Here is a 22276-nt window from a genome sequence, read left to right as displayed (position 1 = left end):
CAAAAAATAAGGTGGCTAGCAATTTAAAAAGACACCCAACAGCAACTCTGGCCTATAAACACACACACGCATATGCACACGCACCCACGAACGCACATACGCGTAAACGCACGCGCACCAAATCTTATTCCAATAGAAAACATCTTGTTTCTCACAGGCCAGCACATCCACAGCATACATGAAGCCTGTGCATCCTATACTAATCTCTGTCCCCACTCAGAGTAACACACGCAGAATCTGTATGAGGTGTGCAGGGCGGGGCTCTTCACTGCGACCTTTCCCTCAGGAAACTAAGCAGTGTATAAAAGTGAGCCACTTCTTATGCAGAAGTCTGACAGGAAGATCAGTGGGTATTAGGAAAACAAGCATTCCTTTGGAATGCTACTCTGAAGAGAAGGTGCGGGTGTCCACCCAAGCTCGCTGGCACCTTTGCACTGTCAGTCACTGAGCTTCGCAGTCTACCTCTAGAAGTCAGCAGATTACACAGTGGACAGTCTGCCATTTGTAAGCCAAGAGGAGGCTAAATCAAGGATTTTTCCACCAATGGCCTAGCACAGAGGCCCTAAATGTTCAGAACGTGAACCACTTGGTAAGGGACCCGGAGGAGGCAGGAAGTTTCTCCTGTGAGTGTTTTGATTTGAAAGTGGCCTTCAGCGCTGGGTATTTTTAACCACACAAACCCCACTCAGTGTAAGCCTGAGAATGACCCTGGAAGTACAATTAGCTTTCTGTTCCACAGTTAGGAAACTAAGTGCCTTTAATCACAACTCTCTACTTCCCCTGCAAGTCCCATTCCACGTGGAAAGTCCATTTACAGAAGAACCACAAAAATCACAGCCCCAACGTGTCTGCTGCGAGTGGTATCAAACACTCGCTGCTTCGAATGCCAGGGCTGTGGATGAAAGCGTTTCTTATCTAGGCTTCCTGGCAAGGCTTCTCGATGCCTATGCATGCACAGCCTGCCCTCTGTTCCTCATGCCTGGGAACCGCGAGTTAGACAGGTTAAAACAACTGGGTGGCTGATGGCCTTCATTAAGCTTCCATAAAAATGGCCCACGTAACAGGGTCTCTTTCAGCATCAACTACAAACCCTTTCAAAGGAAAGTGGGGGCAGTGCCTTTTACAACCACACTGAAGTTAAGTGCTCCATGTGCAGCTCCCACAAACACTACCAACTGCGAGAAAATGAGCCAAGGCTACATGGTAACAACTCAAAGAGACCTTGGGAGCACCGAGTTCAGCTCTTATTACACAGGTGAGAGAGGAGGAAAGAAGTGACTGCTTCCCATACAGACTAATTAGAGACAGAGCCCCAACTAAAAGCAGGGTAGCCGATGCACATTTGAGGTCTTTCTACACTTGACACAGTAGTCTCCATATTTAAAAAGGAAGCCCACCAGGCTGCCATGCTAACACTTGGGAAGCTGAGGCCAAAGGATTGTGAGTTCCTGGCAGCAATGAGCTACAAAGTGAGTTCAAAGCCAGCCTGACGCTAGGCTGCATATCCAGGCTCTGCCTCAAAAAGAAAAAGTCGAAGGTAGTTTTTTAAAAAGCAAGCTCTAGGCAGAGAGAGAGGTGACCCACTTGGAGCTTTTGCGAACTCACAGAAAGGTGGGCAGACCATGGAAGACGGAAAAGAGGACAAGAAGCATTCAGAGAAAGGGCTCGAGGGCCAAATAAATGTCTTAACTTCAAATTAACAAAGATAATGTAAATAAATGTATGCAAATATACCCAATAAAGACATCTGCTAGGTCTATCCAAATCATCTGTCCCTGTCCCCGTGTGAAAGATGCACGTCACAGCCACTCCCTGATGGTGCTGACATTTGCCGAAAGCATACCAAAGCCTTCCAGTATGTTCAAAACCTTTGAATCTTCTACAACTGGAACTCTATACTAATCAAACAATTTTACAAAACTATAACAAAAATATACACTTTTCTTTATAATAACAACTAAAATGCCACCCAAATACCTTAAAGATTATTTTACAGTTATTATGTCTTACTTATAGAACAACAGGAAAATATTGATATTGATGTTTTTATATTTAAGCAATTACAAATTAAAATGATGAGCCATGGGCTGGAGAGACGGCTCAGCGGGTAAGAGTGCTTGTTCTGCAAGCACAAAGACCCGAGTTCAAGTCCTGACATAGACGTAAAAAGCCCAGCAGGGCTGTGCATGCCTATAACCCCAGCGTTTCAAGGCAGACACACACACACACACACACATAAATGAGGAATGAGGAACTGTAATTCCACTTTGTGTGTATAAACAGAGTCACATAGGAGACCTATGGAGATGACAGACAAAACTAGATTAGGAAAGGTTTTACTTTAGTGGTGAAATTTGGGAAGATTTTATTTTTGTAGTGAAGCTTTTTACAGATTATTTTTAAATGAACATATATTAATCTTATGATTATAAATAACAATAAATATAAATTTGAAAAGCATAAAATGTGGGGTTTTTAGGGAAAAGAGAAAAACAAGAAACATCAGGACTCACACATCTGCGGATAGACAGAAGAGCTCTAGCTGCCTTTAGAGGTACAGATGCATGAATGAGCTCCAAAAATAGAGCTACATTTTCTCATCCATTTCGCATTGTGCTGAACACCTGAAATGGATTTCAGCTGTTTTTTTATAAACTTAAGAGTGGAAGAAAATTCCATGAACTTGCCTTCATGTGTGAATGACACCCTTTAAATGTAGGATTACAATGGCGGTGCCAATAATAAACCTACTAAAAAAATCCCTGGAAATTGTGTCTCGTCTTGTGTCATGCTTCAAAGACAAATCTTTCTATTAAAATATATAGGGATGCCACACACACGCACACACACACACACACACACACACACACACTCTTCAAACCACAGAGAGGTCCTGAAAAACTCATAAGGAAGCTGACTTTAAGGTAAGAACGACCACAGCTCACACCCTGTCCAGCCCAACACCACTGCCCATGCAGCGATCGTTCTCTCAGGACAGGTGGTGAGGAGCAATAGCAGGTGGACCACAAGGAGGAATGGAAATCAACCAATTTGTTGGGTATGATCACATTTGCTATTACTTCTTCCCACTTTCGGGAGTAAAACTGGGCTACTGGGAAGAAATATAACATGAGACTGGGGAGCATGCAGCTGTCCTATGTCCCAGCATATGTGGAACATGGCTACTCTACTCCATCCTCTGCTAGGAAGAGATTTTCCTAATCACAAAAGAATCATTATAACTCTCCAAATTACTGTGCTGCCTCTGTCATTGAAAATGAAATAAAGGCTTTGCCCAGATCATCTTTTAGTCTCCACAGGTTTTTATTCTGTTGAAGGATTTTCATTTCTCTATTAGGCTGTGTTCTCCTAAGCAAGCTCTATGTCCTCTTCTGCAGTGCCGGCCTCTTTTTTCCTCCCTTTGTTTTGCCCATGATGTGTGGTTTGCCTCTGAACTGTTTTTCTGTATTATCAGTGCCAGAATTGATAACACTGGCACTCTGCCTCCTTGCTCCCGGGACTGCAGAGCAAACATATTAGTGAGTGATGATACCTCAAAGTGACCTAGTGGTATCTAATTTTAACATGAAATGACAATGTTTAAAGTAAATGCATGGAGGTTAGAAGAGCCTGAAGCCAATAATAAAAAGTTATGGGAAATTAAGCAAAAATATCAAATACTCAGTAAAACTTTTTAAATACAGTAGATGTCAGATCTTCTCTTTTTTATCATTGGCTAAAGAGGATCTGATTGAATGTGGGACTCTGTCTTCCGCTATGTACAGAGACAAAGAGTTGCTAGAGACCAGGAACCCTTTAAGATAGGTCAGTTTGGAACTGAAGATCACAACAGAAAAGTTCAGCTTCACAGAAAAAGGAACTCATCCCCCTGTTGATCGGCTCCAAGACCAGCAAAAATATAAAAGTAAACAAACAAACAAATGTATGAATAAATGAATGAATGAATGAATGAATGTTCTATTACTTCCATCTCTTCAGTCCACACTCTTTGGGATTTTTCTTTCTGCTCATGAAATCCCCAAGCATCTATCTGCCATACTCAATAAGTCTTCAAGTTGTGATCTGATAAGTAACATGTAGGAAAAGCTAGGTAGCTAACTACACTGAGGGAAAAGCCGGAAGCCAGCAGGTCTGGTGACCTAAAATCTCCTAACCACTCTGAGAGGTACACGGCAAGGGTCACTTCCCACCGTCAACCAGACACAGTCTAGAATCACCTAGGATGGGCATCTCTAGCAGAGACCACTTAGATTATATGAGCCTGTGGACATGTCTGTGGGAGGCAGTTTCGGTTACATCCACTGATGTGGCAAATCCCAGCCTAACAGCAGACAGCACCACTCTGTGGATTTGAGTCCTAGACTGGACAAAAAGAAGGCAAGCTGAGCTCAAGTGTGCATGTGTTTCCAGTTCTCCATTCCTGAACACGGATGTAATGTGGGCAGTTCTCTGGGGCTGCTGCCTTGGCGACTTTGCAGCTAGGACGGGCTACAGCCTGGAGTCGTGGGTTAAAAGAAACCGTTTTGCCTTAAGTCGCTTTTATCAAAGTTTTTTATCATAGCACCGGAGAAAGGGAACTCAAGCACGCACCTTCCTACTACCTTCACAGATGAGGAAACCGCATCTCCGAGAGTGGTAAGGAATGCGTCTTTGATCATGATCGTCCACAATAGTAGAGGAAGACGTTAGTTAAAGCTGCCCACTGTAATCCTGGCATTCTTCCTGTGAAACCACTCAATATCCCATGGAATAAATATACAACTCCTTCCAAAGAACTTTTTTTTTTCATAGACAGCAAAACATACGCTCAGTGGAAGGAATAAATGGTGAAATTTCATGCAGACAAATTCCACAGGCTCTGGTGATATGAATGATGTCCTGTGCCAACGTGACCTGACTCAGTCACCAGCCCATAAGGCACTGCTGGCATCCTGCTCCACAACACTGCTCTCTACACACAGCTAAGTGACTGGACAACTGCCTTCCATCACACCAGCCCGGGAAGCGGAGGATTTTCATTCTTCCCGAAGATGCAAACTCTCTTCTGACAATCATGAAACTGAGGTGCACAAAATCTAAGTGAAAAAGTGGTCTCCATTACAGTCAGAGTTCTAAAAACCTAGTGTCCAGACAGCCAATTAAGATAAGAGGGTAAGAGGGTGCTTCTTCCAAAATATTAGCCTAAGGTGAGGTAATGGCTCAGCAAGTAAGTAACTGTCATGCAAGCCAGAGAAACTGAGTTCAATACCCAGAACATATGTTTAAAAAAAAAATAACAAAAAAAAAACCAACAACAAGCAAAAAAACAACAACAAAAACAGACATAGTGGCATGTACTTATAAAACCAGCCCTGAAGAGATAGAGGGAGGTAAGATGTTTGTTCACATTAAATATGATCTCAGTTTTAACAAAAAATAGAGGATAGGAGAGAAGCACAAAGTGGAAGACTGGCAAGCAGATCCAGAAGAGAATATTCCAAAATAGTATCGATGACCCAGAGATGGGCATTATTTCTGAATGCTATTTTTCTCAATATTAGTTAAAATTTTTATAAATCACTCATTTCATGACACAGAACTTCGAACAAGGGTTCCAGAGAACATTCAACCCTGCTTACCCTAGCAGGCATCTGCATGCACGGTCATTCCTGAACAGTAAGAGGAACCAGAAACGGCATACTCACCCACCAGCTGCGGGAGAGACGTCGCCTCCCGGTCAAGCATGATGGATCCTTTCTCCATACAGGTCCTCAGCTCGAACAAGCTGTGCAGGGACAGCGTGGCTACATGGGGTTTGCTCCATCGTTCCCCACCCTGCTCCACTTTTTCTTCAAACTTAATCCACCTAGGAAGATGAGATTAGTGAGACAATCAGAAGAACTGCAACCTTCCCTGAAGGCAGCACTAAGCCCTGCCCACGCCCGGACCAGCAAGTCCAGAATGTCTCCTCTAGTGCGATCTTAATGGTTAATTATCATGTCATCAACTCTGTCATCTTCAGGAATACAGAGTGACAAGACCGTTCCTTCTTTTAAGAAAAAACTGGACCAAAAGAAGTCAAAGCACTGGCCCCCTCCCCATGTAGCCATGAAATCCCTAGGAATGGTTACAAAGGTGATTTTAGATGAGAAAAACACACATCTCAAAATCCTCCATGTGGGACAATCCTGTAATTATAAGACTAGCACCACTGTGAATATTCTGTTGGAGCCTTACATGGTAGATTTGGGTAAGATGGAGGAGCAACAATTATCTCATGAAATATGAAAAATGCCCAGTTGTTGTTTAGCAAGGACTATGTTTCACCATGTCTGCAGTTGAGCTCTCTGCTTCAGCTGGCATATGTCACTCTCACTGAGAGGCTAATAGTGATTTGACCCTTGAAGCCAGGCTCCACATGTTTAGAATGAGCAAGTCCGGTGGGCCACGGTCTCACTGCAGTAATAGTACATTCTCTAGCAACCCTCATCCTCAGCTTCTGCTTTCCAGGACATGTACACATTTTGAGAACAGAGAAAACAAAGACATTTAAGTCTGAGAGGAGAAGAACACATTGGCAAGCCTTTAAGATCAAATCACACAGCCTCTCCTAAGCAGCTAGAGGAAGTAGGAAGCCATTCTTTTCCTTTCCCATCAAAGCTCTGAAGGATGCTTGAATGGTAATGATGGGGTTAAATTCTGTTTTCCTAGATTTTTCACCCAAGGGTTTAATGATTGAAAAACATTTTCCTAGAACAAGCTAAACACTCACCTACCTCACTGTGGATGAGAACAAAGGGCAGGGGTCAGAGGAAACACCACAGAAGGGATTATTTATAGAACTCTAGTCAAGCCCCGGGAAGGGGACGAAACTCACTGAAGAGGACCACTGTGAAACAGATCAAGAAATCAATCACAGTGTGGAAGAAGACTTGAGGATTTTTATCGCACGCAACACTCACCTAACTCAGAAGTATTTTACCTATCCCTCTACACTCCTCCCGAAAAGCTCCTCAGAGACAGGAAACCCCCTACATGTCAATGGTAACTTCTATCTCCACCCTCTCAGCTATGAGAGTCTCCTTCACCCTGTGTATTATATTACACCCACTGAAACAGCAAGTGGCCTTGACTTTTAAATGTTTACCTTTGTAGCTGTGGAGTTTAAAAGCTACTTAGGCTTGGTCAGCTCTTGGTCACGTGTACATCTGAGCATAGCTAGATGGACTCAAGAGGATAATATGTACAGAAATACAGACAGAAAGAGGTCATGACGTTGAGAGGGAGTAGGGGAGATACTGGAAGAGCTGGAAGGGGGAAAGGGACAGGTAGAAATGATGTAAATATGGGACTCAGGTATGAAATTCTCAAAATAATGATAAAAATTCTTAAAACAGTTTAAAATTCAGCATCATCACCAAAGAGATTCTAAATCTTCAAAACTGGACCCATATAAAAAAAAAAAAAAAAAGCCAGGCGGCGGTGGCGCACGCCTTTAATCCCAGCACTCAGGAGGCAGAGGCAGGCGGATCTCTGTGAGTTCGAGGCCAGCCTGGTCTACAAGAGCTAGTTCCAGGATAGGCTCCAAAACCACAGAGAAACCCTGTCTCGAAAATAAAAATAAAAATAAAAAAAAAAAAAACTGGACCCAGATTGTTTCTATAGAAGTAGTTGAAACACATTTCAAAACAGATTGGGAAACATCTATAATGCCCCTCCCTGTGCGTATATGTGTCTGAAGTGACATTTTCTTCCTCTTTGGTTGGAATTATTTCCAGAGAAATAGAAGGAGCTAGAAGAAAATGACATCACACATTTACAGTATTGTATGGTTATAACCAAAATAATACTATGCAATTAAAGTAACTGGGTTACTTCTAAAATAATCATATGCTTATTATGATGCTGGTAACTTTGAGTAACATCTTTTCCTGCTCGCTTACAGAAATTTAAGCATGCTGTGGTAGTCGCTAGATGAACCACTTTATTATATGTGTCTTCATTTTTAACGTAAAATCAGACTCCAGAGGGTAGGCGTGTCCATCGTCTACGGATCAGCTCAGCACTACCTAGAAAGATGCCATCTGAAGAAAACGCAGCAAGTGCATATTCTGTACCCCTAAGAGTTTCTTACTAGCTGAGGGAATAGTTGATCACAGAACTTAAGTCCAGGATAAACTAGGAACGATGACATGTAATGTTTTAAGCTTCATTTCCCCTTTATCTCTCTTAACTGAGTTGCCATCTGTCAACTGCCATCAATCTGCATTGCGAACCTTATACCATGAAAGAGAACTAAACATGACTTTGTCTACAGTAGCTGTTTTCTGCCCCTACCCTTGATATGGCCTGAGTATTGAGTTCTTTAAAATTTCTATGTTGAAATCTTGGAGACTGAGAATTCTGTTTTGCTGTTGTTTCGTTTCGCTGTCGTATGGTGTGCTGTGCCGTGCTGTGGTGTAATGTAGTGTAGTGTGGTATCTAAATCTCCTAAAATGTTTATGTTGAACTGACGAACAGGCTCAGCAGGTAAAACCACTTGCTATGCTATCCTGACAGCTTGAATTTGATCCCCTAGAACCCTTGGTGGAAGGAGAAAAGCAATTCACAAAAAAACTATACCAACTTATACACACACACACACACTATGATGCGGACACACCTACAGCTATGCACACATGCACACAATATAATATAAGTAAGCAAATAAATGTATAAATATTCTAATTACATGTTAAAATCGTGAGGGTTTGCTTTGTGGGGGTGGTTGCTGTTGTTGGGCTGGAATTTGAAGACATTCATACTCTATTAGTTGAGACTAGCCTTGAACTCAGGACAACCATTCTGCCTTAGTCTCCCAAGTGCTTGGATTATAGGTGGAACCACGATCCCCAGCTTTATATGCTGAAATTCCAGGGTGGGGCCTTTTGCAACTAGAATGTGCCACCAAGAGCATGTGGGTCCTATCACTCCTACACCAAATTTGCAAAGCCCTTAATCCTAAACTTCCCACACCCCCAAGCAATAAAGAATAACTTTCTATTATGTGTCAGATATTTAGTCTACAGTGTTCTGTCACTGCAGCCTGAATAGACTGAGACAACCCTCAGTTAACCAGGCAACAGAAGCTTAGTGAACCTTTCAGAAGGGAGCAAACTTCTGACTCTCCTCCGGCCTGCCCTGTGTTTCTTCCTCTCTGCAGCTTATATTGCAGGGAACTGACTGACTAAAAGCAGAAATCAGAGTAAGTTCTTTAAGAGCAATGAGAAATCATAAATTTCAACTAGGCTGGGCTTTCAGAAGAGCATCGCTCATCTCAATGGATCACACCAACCCCGCAGGTCAAGATAACCGTGAGGAAAGGAAGCAAAATCTCACAAGTAGCGCACTGTTTACAGTTCTATTTCTAAGGGATGTATACGATCTCGTGGCTCATTTTAGCATCTATTCCACATCAGCTTCCATAAATATTGAATGCTGTGATGACGGCATAACAATAGCTAACAGCATACAGGAACTGGCAGAACGCCTATCAAACGAATCTATTGCTCTAGTTGTTCAGGGGATGGTTTTACCGATTTAGTCATATAAATTGAATGTAGATAATTTCATCCCAGAAGGGGTGCATGCGCTGTCTACCCACCTCACACGTCAAGGGCAAACTTGAAAAACAAACAGCCAACACTCCTCGATTCAAATCAACATCCATTAAAAAGAAGGCTAAGGCAGAGACCAAAGTTCAGACTATCCAAGCACCAGACATTTTGCAAAGGTGCTTTAGGCCCATGTAATTATGTTTTTAAAAAACAGACACTTTCACCGTGGCATGTACTGAAAGCCTCCATCTACCCTCCACAATCACTATGAATAGCCACACATTTGTAATGGGTTTCTCACTTTTTTTCCCTCTCTCTCTTTTTTCAGTATGTGACAGGCTACAGGAAAATTAATTTTAGAAGTTGGCTTTCTAAATGCATGCAATTACAAAACTGTTGTCCCCTTGGAGGAGCAGTTTATGAGGTGAATTTTATTTATTCCAAGGTCTTAGAAGAATAATGATAAAGTACCCTGCAGTTTAATATACTTTGAGTGGTTGCCAAGCAGAGAGCATTTCACTCGCTTGTTGAAGAAACAGAAGGCCCACTGGGAATCACTGAGTTTTGCAACTTTCCAATCATGTGATTAAATATAATTAAGTAAAGACAAGACCTTCAACTTTAAAACCTGCCAGTTTCATAGTGGAAAATCCTCATGACCTTTGCACGAGAATATAATCCAACTGTGTAAAACTACGGACGTAATAATAATGAATTTCGTGCTAATTAAAAAGTGATTCGTTACACATAAAAGAAGTCAATGCTAGTGTGTTCCTGGGAATAATGCTATTTTAAGGAGAGTTCAGAAATTTCTAGATCAACTGTGGAAAGCAATGCATATAATTAACTAAATATAATGATGTCTAATTACATAGGTTATTGGATTCCCCAAATCTCCTTCTTCTTACGGAAAAAAATCAATTCAGTCCACCAGGGAATTTCCCAGAGTTATCTGCTACAGAAAGTCAAAGAACTGTGGGTTACGAAGATCGCAAACTCACAGTGTAAGGTGCACGCTGCTGTTCTGTGGCCATGACCTTAAGAGGTTCCCCAGAGGTGAGCTGGGTCAGCATACCCAACAGAAACACAAATAAACACTAGTTTGCATTGTGTCCCTGGACATGACACACCGATGCCCTTTTCCTCTGTTGGCTAACATTTCTGAGAACTTGTGATGGTTTTCTTTTTGACCAGGTTTAGCAGTGCAGATTGGATGACATGGAGGGGGTGATCTTTAACATATATAACCATGCCATATTGGTGACGTTCAGCACTGGCCGCTGAAAACTCACTAAGGACGAACGGAAAATGAGGAGTCACCTTGGAAAAGCTAATCCTAACTCAAGTGAAGACGTGGAAGAAGAAAGAAAAGTCCATCCCTTCCTCATGACTTTGGGCCATCTTCAAAGCAAGACTAAGAGTGATTCCTTAATGCGTCTACTTTATCCACCTGTGAATTGATTCTAACGGATTCCTGTTCTGCTTTGATTTCTGTTCTTTTTTGTTTTATTTTGTTTTGTGGCATGATCTCATTTATTCCAGGCTGGCCTCAAACTCATTATGTAGCCAAGAACTTCTGATATTCTCGACTCCACCGCCAGGGCTAGGATTATAGCCATGGTCCACCAAGCCCAGTTTACCTTAATGGATTTTTATGAGGAATACAGACTTCTTCACCATTTCAAGTGATTCCATCTTAATCTCTGCAGTCGTACTCAATGTTAATTTTTCTAATGACTACACATCCCAAAAATGCCCTCTAAAAAGACCAACACGGTACCTCCACCAGTCAAACATGTTTTTCCAGCATGAGAAGCCTACCCTCTGCACAGTCTTCAGCTTTGCACTATTTTGTAAAAGCCACTGGAAATTTCAAAGTTCTCCCTTATCTTCTAGGAAAGACAAAACGGGGGGAAATGTAACAAGGAAGACCACAGAGCTACATGCCTCTTTAAATCCCACACTAGTACAGGCTTCTCTTGCTGTTAATGTTTCATAGCTACTCTACTTTCTCAGACTCACAAGGGCCATCTTCTCTATTACTAAAAACATTGTCATTATTTGAAAAATAGAAGCAACCTAAAATTCCTGAAGTGGGACTCAAGCCACAGTAATGCCAAAGCTTGCCATAGAATAGTCTCAGCTAAGTAAAATCATCTGCCAACTGGAAACCTTAATGGAGAGAAAAAAAGAATGACAATTGTTCTGTGGGGTGTAGTTCCACACTAGAAACTACATCTAGTTTGAAAAGTCTAGAAAGTTAGCTCTCTTTGAAATAAAAGTGTCCATCTGTCACCAGTGCTCAGTGGAGCGCATGGAATCCAGCAGTAAAGCCCTTGTTTAGCATGTGTGTCTGGGTCCCTAGCACCCTGCCACACACAGCCCAAACAATTGTCTATCAACTGGGATTTTCAGAGGAAAGGAAAAAATGTAAAACAGATTTTTCAGCCAGAAAAAAAAATTATTCATGCCATATCATCGCATATGAAATGACTCTTTTAAGCACTTAAATTTTATTCATCTGGAAGGTTTGAGGTCTTTTAATAGAGAGTTGGAAATTTTATTGTGGCTGGAAAATGCACATCACAAATGGAAGTCAAACATCACTACAAAAACCCTCTGACGCAGTGTATGTCACAAGCAGTACAGATTACTGGAAATCAAAATATTCCCAGAAGCATAATCGCTGCCAAACCTCTCCCCAGAGTTCGGACAGGACCGCACGCTGAGAACCAAGACTCCGTTCCTGCACGCATTCACTCTTTCACGCCCTGCTCCTGGAGAAAGGCCGTGCAGCAGGTAGTTCTAAGCTGAGGAACACAGGGCGGAACAAGATAAGTGGAAATCCCCGCCCGCTCAGAGATTTAGCTCTATTAGGAAGACACAATAACAAGGTAGATAATAGGCTAAAATGGTAAGAAGTGCAAAGGATCAAAAATATAATAGAAGACCTGGGATAGGAGGTATAGGTGAAATGTTTCAAGGCAAAAATCGGGTGATATTTGCATAACAACCTGAAGGAGGTAAGCAAGCGAGTCATGTAGATAGTTGATGGGTGCATGGGTACAGAGAGGTGGCAAGGACAGAGTCCCTCAGAGAGCAGTACAACTGGCTATTGGGGCTCCAGCAGGCTGAACTGGAGGAAAAGAGACAGAAGGGTATTCAAGTACCTCAGGGTAGATAGTTTATAAGCATAATAAAGGTAGGTTTAAAGAGACCAACTAATCAGAAGGTTTTGCAGAGGCAAAAATTGGCCTAAAGCAGTGTTGAGCAGGAAATGCGGTGAGATGCTGAAATACCTGAAGATTTCAGAGAGTAAAATCAAATCTGCCAACTGATCAGAAAGCATGTATAAGGAAGGTGGGAGACAAAGAAGCTCTGGTGTTCTGGCTGAAGTATCCAAGACAATGAAATTATGTATTGAGATGGAGAAATCTGTAGGAGGAACAGGCCTGCATATATTAATGACATGACTGCTAATAGCCCTCCAATAACTCAATGCTGATTAAATAAGGAAGGAAGTCTAGAGATATAAATGCATATGCCATCAGTATATTGATGAAATCCTTTGAAATTTGAAGCATGGGGCCTCGCCTGAGCTATAGCATTGATATGCTGGGTACCTGGAGTCTGACAGACCACAGCAGAAAGAGAAAACTATTACATTCAAAATAGTTATTTTTTTCTATTAAAATACAATTATATACCAGTATGGAAAGGTCATAATGAACACTATAAATTTGTATGTTAAATTAAAAAATCAAAAAAATAGCTATTTTTAACAAGCGCTTCCCCAATAGTCAAATATTCAACACATATTTATGAGTAGTTTTTATGAACCAGGCACTTCAAGGCTGTGAGAATACTAGAGTAAGCAGGACTGGGTGATCTCTAACTCTGAATGAATTCATGTAATAAGGAAGGCAATATCAGAAATGGAATTACAAATCATCATAGTGATCCCTAAGTAGGAGAACTTATCCACAGTTTTCACCCTGGACAATCTTCCACTATAGAAGCATAGTTTCTCTAGGATCACATCACCACAATGGAATATAACTTCCCTAAAACAGATTTTAAAGATGGCAAAGAATGTAAGGCCATCTTGGTCTTCAGAATCTCATATGACCAAGCATCATAACTCAATCCTGTAATCTCAGTACTGAATAGACTGAGGCAGAAGAATTACCATGAGCTCAGGTCCAGCCTGGGCATCAGAGCGTGATACCTGTCATCCTTCCTGGACCAAAATGAATCAAAAATGGAATTATTATAACCATTTCATTCAACACTGAGTTGCCTACTCCGTGAACTGTCATTTCTTCATCTTGCCGAGACCAGGGGTCACATAAATTAATGGGTAGCTAACATTTGACAAGAAACAAAAAACAAAGTCACCCCTGTGTTCTCGTCAATGTTAACAAATATTTCAACATGAAAAGAAGAATCAAAGGGACTGTTAGAGGCACTGCTGACTAAACCAACATACACAGGAAAGAAATTTTAGAGCGAGAAAATGTGTGCGATGCCAGAGAAAAGGGAATCCTGAAAGACCTCTCTTGGCAGACGAGAAAACTGAGGCTCAGGAAGCCTAGCAACTGTGCTGAGTTAATTAGTGAACGGCAAAGCCAACAGCTAACTAAGTCTTCCCAACCTGAAAGAGTAGGAGCCTCACTCCATGAAGAAAGGAACAAATGGAAAAGGCTAGTAAGAAAGAGCCTTTGGTCCAGGATTGTCCTTTTGGAGGATGCTTTATAGATGCTTCAAGGTGCATGCTGCAGAGGGTTAGTGCACATTGTAGGAGATTTAGTCTGCAATATGTATCGAAGTCTCAATGAGAGAAAATCTCTGCTGTGACTCCTAAAACCTTAGAAACTTGCAAAGCACTGAACAGTTTATAAATCGTGTCCACACAAACATTCATGATATGATTATACATATCACATAGTTTATCTATATGGTATATACCTGCATACATGTCATAAGTAAAAAGTGATATTCACTCTCCTAAGAAAAAGGGTCATGCAGCTAATGGGACAGAGTATAGAATTAAACTGAGGCATCTAACTTCAAATTCAGTTGAACCTTCTACTTGCTTTCAGCTAAAAATTTAGAAGATAATGGGTCTTTATGGGAAATTATACCATCTTTGTCTTAGCACCATGATTGTGTCCACAGTGCCCCCTCTATCTGGGAATAAACAATGTCACAGAAGACCACACAAGATGTGTTCACATGTAGAGATGTTTAGAAATGCTTTTGGTCACAGCCTTTGAGTGCTAGAGTTTATTATTGCCTTTATGTTTTACCACTAAATAGCCTATAAATTGAGGTGAACTTCTTCATCAATAAAAGTCAAATTCATATAGCCCTGGTTACTAAAATATGCTCCAGCCATGAATGAAAGGTACCTTGCATCCACATTAATGTACAAGGACGGAAGGAACTGAATTGCCCTCTTCTTAACCCAGCATCACACCCATCAGCCACCTGCTGCGAAGGCCAGAGAAGGCGGCCTCGTGGCTCATCCATTTGCCCTACACGGGCTTCTCCGGGCCAGCACTGCGGTCAGTCAGCCATGCCTCACCTTGCTGTCTCTTTCCACTCCATCTCCTGTCCATCCACAGACAGCAGCTCATCGAGTTCAGTGAAGAGCTGAGGAGGCGCCGGACTGTCATCTTCCTCTCCCAAGATGAACCGGATGCGTTCTGCGGCAGGTGAGACTGCAGAAGTGAAAATACTGTGGTTAAAGACTGGCTGGTAAACCCAGAGAAAAGTGTAGCTTCGAGTTCTTCCTCTCTCCCCAAGATTATTGGGTTTCCCTTCCACAGTTTCAGCGGACATCCTTTATCTTCAACTTCAAGCCAGAGAGAAATCAAAGCCTATCTGTCCCTCTGAGCCAAACTGTATCTCAGTTCTCCGTCCTTTTCAAAGGACAGCCGTCTAGTCTTGTGTGGTTTATGAGAAAGAACCTTGAGCCCTCAGATGAGCTGAGGTCCAACCTCATGACTTCCCCTCCTCCTCACTTATGACCTATCCAAAATTATGAGACAGAAATCAGCTGGAACCAATAACTTCTTCAGGTAGCAGTGGGAGGGACAAAAGAGCCCCCCAATCCTGAGATTCCTAGGCCAAGCACCTGCCCGCCCTCTGCCCTCGCGGGTCCCTGGCCGCCTGTGACTGGGTAACCGGAAAGCTGACGAAGGAATATTTAACAAGGTGGGATCTCTTCTTTATATAATGGCAGTATCCAAAAATGTTTAGTCACACTTCGATGCACTTGAAAAACAAACCCAAGTAAAATATTGTACATCTGAAAAGGGGGGGGATAATCTTTTCCAACACACTTAAGCACATAATTGAATGGCCTACTAGCTCCTTTTGACCCTGTCTCCTGAAATCATGTAATGAAAAATTAACTAGAAATTCACCCAGATTGGGGGTTATTCTCTTTAAAGAGAAAGAAAGAGGAACACTTGGAGGCCACATTGCAAAACTAAGGCTCATGGACCCTTCCATATGCCTGAGTAAAACCAAGAATGGCAAAATCCAATAAATATTATATACAGATGAGCATATATCATTCATATATATCTGCAAGAATAGACATGTCAAAGCAGCCTCAGAAAACATGTAAGTCCCTACCATCTGAATGAAATCTATGGAAATGCAGGACAGACTAAGCCATCAACCAAAATATAATTACTATAAACAAATTCACAAGTAGTCAATCCAGTAATAAAAGCTAATTATTACTTTATCTAGTAATTTATTGCTTTATCTAGTAAAAGGGAAATGATGGAAAAAGAATGACATTGGCCAGTATTTAGGAGTCTCCAGAATCCCATGGTGATAGTACCACGAAAAAAACACTCCAAAGGGAAATTTAGAGGTATGTAAAAATGTTTTGAAAATATATTTTTATAAGCCAGAAGTTCTTCTACTAAAATTACTTATTCAAAAACATATTATTTCAGAAATTTTAATATAAAATTGATAGTACTGTTTATAATTGAGGAAAATGTAAATCCTAAATATCAAGAAAAGAGGATCGGTTAAATAAAGCATGATACAAATATACAATAAAATACCATGTAGGCATAAACTGTGATGTGGAAAGGAGGGGCTGGAGATGTGACTCAAACAGAGAGTTCTTGCTTAGCACACTCAAGATCTGCATTTCAATTCCTTTGCATTAAAAAAAAAAGTGAGGCTAGGGAGATGGTTCAGTGGCTCATGCTCTTGGCTCTTGCTGCACAAGCATGAGGAACTGCCTTTGGATTTCCAACATCCAAATGAAAATCGGGCGGGGGGGGGGGGGTCACTGACAAGCCAGTCTACCTAAACAAGCCTACTCTTGATGGGAGATTCTCCTCTGCATGCTGTGAATGTTTTACTACCATTGGTTAATAAAGAAGTTGCTTTGGTCTATGGCAGAGCAGAATAGAGCTAGGCGGGGGAAAACTAAACAGAATGCAGGGAGAAAGAAGGTAGAGTCAAGGAGATGCCATGTAGCTGCTGAAGGAGAAAGATGCCAGAGCTTTACCAGTAGGCTACAGTCTCATGATGATACATAGATTAATAGAAATGGGTTAATTTAAGATGTAACAGCTAGCTAGGAATATACCTAAGTCATTGACCAAAGAGTGTTGTAATTAATCTAGTTTTTGTGCAATTATTCAGTTCTCGATGGCCAGGAAACAAAAAGCAGTCTCCATTTACATCAGAAAGTCCAGGGTTAGTGAAACACGGTGTCTCAAAAAATAAGATGGAGAAGAAGAGCCAGGTGATAGAGTCACACATCTTTAATCCCAGCACTTAGGAGGCCAAGGCAGGCAGATCTCTTAGTTCAAGGCCAGTCTAGGCAACAAAGAGAGTTCTAGGACAGCCAAGGGTATACAGAGAAACCCTGTTTTGAAAAAAAAGAAAGAAAAAAGATGAAGAAGCAGCTGAGAAAGGCAATTTGATATCAATCTCTCATCTCCCCACATCCATGTGAATGAGCACAACCTCACATACTTGTGCACATGTATTCAGAAATGTATACACCCACACACAAGAAGAGAAGAAAGTGAAAGTAAAATATTCTTCTATGGGATTGCCACTAAAATACCATCGAATAAAATGTGAAGTAAAGATTGCTAGCTTATGGCATGTAAGCCACACAAAATCAAATGAAAATGCAATCACAGGCAAAACTGGTCCTACTTGAATAATTTTTTTAAAATGTATGTTATAAGAGAAAGCCTAGGGTTTAGGCAGTGCTAATTTGTTCATGCCAACATGCATGTATGACAGTTTCCATCATCTAGTAAATAACCTAGCCCCTCAACAGTACAGTTCACATTTCAGCTAACACAGTATATCCTCTTGCTCTTGCTTTAACTATAAACTTCTTGCTTTAAGTATAAGCTAGCACTTCCATCCATTAATCACTGTATAACAAACAAATGGGAGTTTTGATCATTGGCCAATCATGGTATTTCTTTAGTCTATCAGTGATTGGTCACTGAACACTCATGATTCAATTCACACACAGACATCAAAGTGTGTTGCCTTCATGTCTCCTCATGAGAAATCCACTTGGCACAGATAATCCAAAAAAGGGAACTGGCCAACCAACATGAGCCAGTGGAACACATGAACAAAAATGGTGGTAACAGAAGAAAACTCTGAAACAAAGGTAATGAATATATAGAAGACGTCCAGGTCAATGGAATGTTGGCAACACTTTCACTTGCCATGTGAGGGGCTCTGGATACACACAGGAACTTAATGAAGGCAAGCTCATCAACATACATGAGGAAAGTAGTTGTTGGTTTTTGTTTTGATTTGTTTTGGATTTTGGTTTTCGGAGACAGGGTTTCTCTGTAGCTTTGAAACCTGTCCTGGAACTAGCTCTAGTAAACCAGGCTGGCCTCAAACTCACAGAGATCTGCCTGCCTCTGCCTCCCGAGTACTGGGGTTAAAGGTATGTGCCACCACTGCCCGGCAAGGATACCAGTTGTAATAAAACAAAGACCCTGCCTTAAAGAAAATCAGAGGCCATTTCTTGACACACAAAGTAGAAAAGACTATAATATTAGATGCTGATTCAAACTGAGAGAGACAATGGTCACCAAGAGAAAAGAATGACTTGCTGTCCTGTAAGATACACCAGTGCAAGAAGGCAAACATTATTCACCAACCTGGTAAGATGTTATGAAAAAACAAGCCACTACATTCTTGATGCGGGAGAATTGTCTGTATTCTGTCAATCATGTTTTAAATAAATGCTGATTGGCCAGGCAAAAAGTATAGGTGGGAAAACCAGACAGAAAGTAGAAATGATGTAATGACAACAGGAGAATTCTGGGAAGGAGGAAGTTGATTACCCCACTCCTGCCCAGACCACCGAAGCAGCAGGATGTGATCTGCCTCACTAAAAAAGGTACTGAGCCACATGGCTAGCATAGATTAAAAAAAATGGGTTAATCAAGATATGAGAGTTAGCCAATGAGAGGCTAGAGCTAATGAGCCAATCAGCTTATAATTTATGGAGACCTATGTATGATTTTCTTTGGGGCTAAACAGCTGGGGGTACCGGGCGGGACAAAAACCCAAACAAACATTCTTTATGTTTCTAATGTTTTAAATTATTACAGACTAAATAAATATTAGTTTCCCCCCTCCAATTTTCCAGTACCTTTAGAGCCAACATCAAGAGAGCTTAATGATTTGAAAATGTTTTAGAGAAAAAGTAACCTTTCCCATAGATGGTGAGGGTGCTCTGTGTTCATGCCAGCTTGGCTAGCCATTGTTTTCAGTTGTGCAACACTGGCCATTGCACAAGCACCACATCTAGCTAGAGGCATACTTACACTTAACAAGTATACTTTAAATGTTACTGCATTTATTGATGTGGGATTTCCCTATGTATGCTGTGAATGCCATTGGTTAATAAAGAAACTGTCTTGGGCCTGAGGGAGCAGAGGTAGGAGGGGGAAACTAAACTGAATGCTGGGAGAAAGGAGGCAGAGTCAAAGAGAAGTCATGTAGCCTCACTGGAGACAGATAGAAATTTATCCAGTAAGCCACAGCCATGTGGCGATATACAGATTAAAGGAGATGGGTCAAATTAAATGTAAGAGTTAGCCAATAAGAAGCTAGAGCTAACAGCCTAAGCATTGATTTAACTAATGCAGTTTCTGTGTGATTATTTCGGTTCTGGGCGGCCAGGACAAACAAGCAACCTCCTGGCAACAGTTTATTCCTAGCACTTCTTTTCTTGCATTCATTTTTTTCTAAACCATAAAGTATCTATTATTATTCATGCATTCATTCAAGCAATGTTTACTAATCACTGCCTGCACTTTAAGTGGGCTTAGCTGCAGACTCTACATATTAAACAGAATTCTGACAGAAAGATCTCTGTTTTCACCAGGCATGTAGAGGAAATAGACATCAACTAAGCAACTGATTAATTTGTTAAGTAAATCAATAAGTTCACACATGAACTGAGGGAAAAAATATTTACTAAGTATAAGTGTTTGCAGAACATTAAATTAAGGTAACTAAATGCATATTGAGACAGAGTACAATGACTCTGTTTTACTTCTATAATTAGAACAAAATGGCTTTGAATTTTCGCAGCATCTCAAGAAGAAAAAAATATATAGTCTTAGGACTTATGTGTAAAATATTTACAATGCCCTCCAATCACGAACTTGGAGAAGGTATTGTTATAGGGCATCTGAGGAGAATAACGACAAAGTGATGGGCAGAACTTGGACGATGGCGGTGATCAGAGAGCCAAAATTAGTCTTGACACTTGTAAAAAAACAAAAACACTACCTTATAGATATGACTTCGAGAGCCATGGCAAGAAAGCTGCCAAAAGTAAGCATGGTTTGCTTCAGTGATTCAAGAAACTTCAAGAATGAGAGCACAAAGTCTACCTGCTTTACTAAAAACAACGAGAACATGAGGAATGATAAACCCTATCACCCTTTTAGACCCAGGCAGAATACACGTCAGAACACTGTCCTGTGTCTGATCCAAATGAATTAGGATCCTAAGTGAAAACTAACATAACGGCATCCTAAAGGAGAGTGTGAAGAGTAGAGATCATGAGGAGCAGGGAAGGAAAACTAACACACAGTCCAATGGCTTGGCCTGCAGAAGTGAAATTGACGCCTCTTCACTTCTCTTATCCAATGAATTCTGTCTTCTCGTCAGAACGCACTGTGGCCTTCTGAACATCTGTAGAACTGCAATGGTTCCTACATCACTGTGTTTACATCTGGCCAGAGCCTTCATGCAGAATAAAAGCTGTCTGTCAGGGCTAGTGAGAAACCTGTGCCCCCAAGCCCTCTGTGACAAGAAAGCACACATGGTAGGAATGCTGCTCAAACCATTGGCACCCACCATGGGCATCACTTCCATATCAGAACATGTGTTGCTGATGAGCCTGAACGTAGCCATAGGGTTCATCTGGGCAGTCAGTGTGCGCCAGTCAGGAACAACATGGGAGAGTGATCACTCATGTGCATTTCAGTTGAGCTTCATAACACACTGGTCTCATATGTATGGATGTCCATCTTGTCTCCCACAACAGCTCAGAGCTGTCTCCAGAGTATGCCTAAATATTTCTTGATCTGTTCTTTTATTTCTTCCTAGAGAAAACATTTGGAAACTTCTCCTCTCCTCTCTTGGTTTTCCAGTTAAGAGTTCTAATTTTATTATGGGGTGACTATATTCTGATTGAATTTAAGGCCTGCTGCAAAGGAGGAGATTTCATGCATGATACTATAATCATGGCCAAAAGCCTGGCTGAGGAGGTACTAAATGGCCATGTTGTTGAATATTGTAAATATTTATGTTTGTACGTATTCTCAGAAAAGGGTAACTCTCCTTTGTTGTGGCCCTAGCAGCAACAACAACAAGTGCACAAGCTCCTTCTTTTGAGCGAGCACACGACCTTTGTCCTGCTGCCTAGCTTCGCAGAGGTGGCTTCACAACCAGCCCACCATCCTCCTGGATGGCAGGCTCCTTGTTTGCATGCCCTCCTCAGAGATCACCACAGAGCTGTGCAGTTTCTACTTTCTACACTGAATTAATAAGTTAGATAGGGCTGACTAAAGCTTGACTACTTCCAAGTGCATAAAAATACAGCCATTTGTAAAGTGAAACCTTCTATTCAGAAAGAAGTTACGTAAGTTTGGGAGAGTGGATTTAGTCTCCCCGCCCACTCAATCTACCTTTACATTATCTGCAAGGATGAAAGCAGAGCGGTCATTCCATGTTAAATAAAACAAAATACACCATAAAAAAGTGGTTTTCCTCTCCCGGAAGAACCCCGCCCCCCATACTCTCAGACAAAGCAAATCAACGCATGTGTCTCTATTACAGTATGTCCACAACACCTCCTCCATGTTTTCATCCTTGATGCATTTTGTCTTGGCACACCTCAACTATACCAATCCTCCCGGCTTGTCCCTCACCCAAACAGATCCTGAAGCCTACCTGGTGAGCAGTCAAGTTATGCAACAATGACCAAATGGAGAAATGAGTACGAGAATGGAAAAATCAAAGCCTAAACAATACATGACCTGACCCAGTTCCTCAAAAGCGGTAATTGTCTATGGCTTGCCATCTACTTTTCAATTGCTTCCTGGAAAATGACGTGACGAAGGAAAATG

General features: G+C 41.4%; 1 protein-coding gene across 4 annotated transcripts in view; it reads right to left on the bottom strand.

Annotated features, from left to right (window-relative positions):
• Slc4a4 (solute carrier family 4 member 4) overlaps positions 1–22276 on the bottom strand; it is a 420169-nt gene that overhangs the window by 183320 nt on the left and 214573 nt on the right. For all 4 annotated transcript variants that reach the window (XM_057771897.1, XM_057771894.1, XM_057771895.1 and 1 more), the window contains 2 exons: positions 15184–15319; positions 5706–5866 (listed from right to left, as the gene is read on the bottom strand). In XM_057771897.1, coding sequence (XP_057627880.1) covers positions 5706–5866; positions 15184–15319 — 297 coding nt within the window. The remainder of the gene's footprint in view (positions 1–5705; positions 5867–15183; positions 15320–22276) is intronic.

Source organism: Chionomys nivalis, chromosome 6, assembly GCF_950005125.1.
Source record: "Chionomys nivalis chromosome 6, mChiNiv1.1, whole genome shotgun sequence".
In the NCBI taxonomy this organism is placed as follows: Eukaryota; Metazoa; Chordata; class Mammalia; order Rodentia; family Cricetidae; genus Chionomys; species Chionomys nivalis.
Note: the sequence above shows the minus strand (reverse complement) of the source record. Positions and strands in the feature narration are given on the sequence as shown.